The sequence below is a fragment of the Engystomops pustulosus genome, chromosome 4 (assembly GCF_040894005.1).
Source record: "Engystomops pustulosus chromosome 4, aEngPut4.maternal, whole genome shotgun sequence".
Classification (NCBI taxonomy): domain Eukaryota; kingdom Metazoa; phylum Chordata; class Amphibia; order Anura; family Leptodactylidae; genus Engystomops; species Engystomops pustulosus.
The window spans coordinates 217052984-217056448 of record NC_092414.1 but is presented as its reverse complement, the minus strand read 5'-3'; the positions used below and the strand labels follow the sequence as shown (position 1 = coordinate 217056448).

The 3465-nt window shown below is 43.9% G+C and overlaps 1 protein-coding gene across 1 annotated transcript; it reads right to left on the bottom strand.

Moving 5' to 3' along the window:
• Positions 1–742: 742 nt before the first annotated feature.
• On the bottom strand, positions 743–1579 carry LOC140128613 (olfactory receptor 6Q1-like). Its single transcript, XM_072150312.1, has one exon. The coding sequence runs from the start codon at positions 1577–1579 to the stop codon at positions 743–745; it is 837 nt and encodes a 278-aa protein (XP_072006413.1).
• Between the last annotated feature and the right edge of the window lie 1886 nt (positions 1580–3465).

The following is a 3465-nucleotide window of genomic DNA, read 5'->3' as shown; positions in this document are numbered from 1 at the left end:
TTGCGTTTTGTAAATGTGTTATTATGTTACACCGAAGATTCTACAGATATATAGTGTAATACATATAGTGTAATGATTTTTTATTTTAATAAATAGGAATAAAGAACCAGAAAAACAAGAAATAAAGCAACATTGACCAGTCAGATGAGACAATAGGGCTTATTTACTAAGGGTCCGCGGATCGCATTTCCGTCGGACTGTTCGTGTTTTTCGGGATTTGAGCCGCTGGGACAAGGATTTAGAAGGGGATTGTGTCGCACGTGATTGGATTGTGGCATAGCTGCGCCGGGCCTTCGGACGATCCAACTGATTCGGACTTAGCACAGGATTTAATATTCAACTTGTGTCATGACCAATGCACTTACATACACCGGGAAGAAGATGGTGAACTCCGGCGGATCTGAGCAGGGAAGCGACACATGTAGGAAATTGGGCGCACGATCTTAGTGAATCGCGGCACAGGGCATTGTCATCGGACACTGCACTTCGGGTGAACTCTGTCGGCCGGGTAAGTAAATGTGCCCCACCAAGGTTGAAGCTACAGATGCCAACTGACTCCACCCATACGACTACCTTCTGACCAAACTAAAATCTTCTAGTCTGTGTGCTCTTCGAGCTTCTCAAGCCTTCCAAGACCTCATCTAAGCAAGTATTTTGCATGATATCTCAATGATCACCAAACATCTCAGCAATGGTTTCAGTTGATCATCAATAGCAATGATTACATTTTAGGTTAAGATGATCATGACTTTTGACCCAGCATCAGGATCTGAACATATTTTTTGATAGCACTTCTTATGTCCTTGTTCCTCAAGCAGTAGATAAGAGGGTTAAACATGGGAGTCACCAATGTGTATAGCACCGATAGACCTTTGTTAAGGTCTATGGAATTATCTCTTGGTGGGAAGATGTAGATGGATGACAATGTCCCGTAGTACATGCACACAACGATGAGGTGGGAGCTGCAGGTGGAGAAGGCTTTACGTCTTGCAGTATTTGAGTGAATCTTGACAATGGTCCAAATAATTGTAATGTAGGTGACTATGATGAACATGAAAGGTGTCAAGACGACTGGAAAGGAGACCATTGCAGTGACCAATTCTACAGAAGATGTACTGGAGCAGGACAGTTGTAGAAGAGGAGCAATATCACAGAAGAAGTGGTTGATAGTATTATGATAGCAGAATTCTAATTTGCTCAAAAAAATATAAACTGGAAGAGGAAAAGTGAACCCCAACATCCAGCAGGAGGCCACAGCCTGAAGCTGATGAGTGATGGACATAATGGTGGCGTAGTGTAATGGTCTGCAGATGGCTACATATCGATCAAAGGACATGGCCGCCAACAAAAAGCACTGGGCAATGCTTGGCACACTCAGTAAGTAGAACTGAGATAAACATCTGGACACCGAGAGCCGTCCTTCTCCCACCAGTATCAGCCACAACATGTTGGGCACAATGTTACTGGTGAACAGGATCTCAGACAAGGACAACTGGCTGAGGAAGAAGTACATGGGGGAGTGGAGGCTCGGAGTGACCCCAACCAGGACCACAACAAATATATTTGAAGATAAAGCCATGATATGGATCATCAAAAAGAAAATTAAAATTAAAATTCTAAAGTTGTTGAGGTTTCCAAATCCTAAAAGAAGAAATTCTGTGACCAGTGACTGATTCTTGTGATCCATTCCCTGGAGACCAGAAGAGATTATGTGACATGAGCAGAACACCCCATCATGAGACCTGAAGATTTGTGGTTTTCCTTAGAATCACAACCACCTTGGCCTTTGCTCCATGGTAGGTAGTAGAAGATCGGTATTCATGAGGATTTACCCGACAGCCGTTCTGGTATAGTTCATGCACCAGAGGAACCACAAGTGACCGTCTAATCCAGGGGATTCATGTGTGTGGATGAGCTGGCGTTTACCATCCTTGGGTATCTATTCAGAGCATAAATAGTCTATTATTCATTGATTTGGTTCTCGTGGGTTTGGTCACCAATGTTAATGTAGTTCATGGAACACAGTAAGTGAAGCAGATCTGAAATGCTGTAATATGTAAAAGATGGTAAATGGGAAACCAGCCAAGGTGTTTCCAAAAACGGTAGAGGGCAACTTGTGTTTGACCCATCAGCTAGGGATGGATATTCTTGTGTAGACATTACCCATGCTAATATTCATGAGTCTTTATGGTCTAGACCAGTGATTTTCAACCTTTTTTGAGCCGCGGCACACTTTTTATGCTTAGAAAATCCTGGGGCACACCACCAACCAAATTAGCGCAAAATGACACTAAAACAGTCATATTATACATATAGCTAATAATATAGATTCTAAATTTATTTTACTCACTCATTGTGAAACCTGGGCCTGTTTGGATAAACACAAAAGGGATATCCTGGCAGGAATGGTGGAAAGACACACACGAAGCTCTTCCTCAACAGTTCTCAGTTTCTCCCTGTTTTTAGTATATGGTGCTGATTATTTTGTGGCTCATATACTGCAAAATAAAGGGGTACAATGAGAAGTACTATGGCCATGAGGCCAGAATACAAGTGCCAGCTCATAAACTCAGCATATGAGCTGGTACTTGTAGTACTCCAGCCTCATGACTATAGTATTTCTCATGTTACATTTCTCATTGTTATATGCAGTATACTGCTGGAGTACTAAAAGTACCAGCTCATATGCTGAGTATTCTGCCAACAGTTCATATACGCAGGCAAAAGCTCATATAGCCAGCATTATTGGTGGGCATTACCTTGGCGGTGGGCAAATGCGAGAGTCTCTCCGCTCTCAGGATGATGCGCCGGCCTCGGTGACATCATTTTGTCGCACGAGGTTCAAAGCTTGCACATGTGTTATTGTACACGTCTCCTATATTGTAAGAAGCCGTGACGGCGCATCGCTGCGCATTGCCGGGAAACAAAACACAGGGGGCACCATAGTTTGGGGAACTTTCCCCGCGGCACACCCGACCATGTGTCGCGGCACACTAGTTGAAAATCACTGGTCTAGACACTTTTTGTTACTGATGGAGGCCATGGTAACCCCTTTTTTAAGCTTTGCTACTTTAACACCATGGTTGCTTGCAGGGAAATCATCGACCCTAGACCAACTTGGTCAGATTGGGAGATCCATAGCAATATGAATACTCATCACCAGGGCCGAATACTCATCACCAGGGGCCGAATACTCATCACTGGGGCTGAATACTTATCACCAGGGGCTGAATACTCATCACCAGGGGATGAATACTTATCACCTGGGCTGAATACTCATCACCAGGGTCCGAATACTTATCACTGGGGGCTGAATACTTATCACCAGGGGCCGAATACTCATCACCAGGGGCCGAATACTCATCACTGGGGCTGAATACTTATCACCAGGGGCTGAATACTCATCACCAGGGGATGAATACTTATCACCTGGGCTGAATACTCATCACCAGGGTCCGAATACTT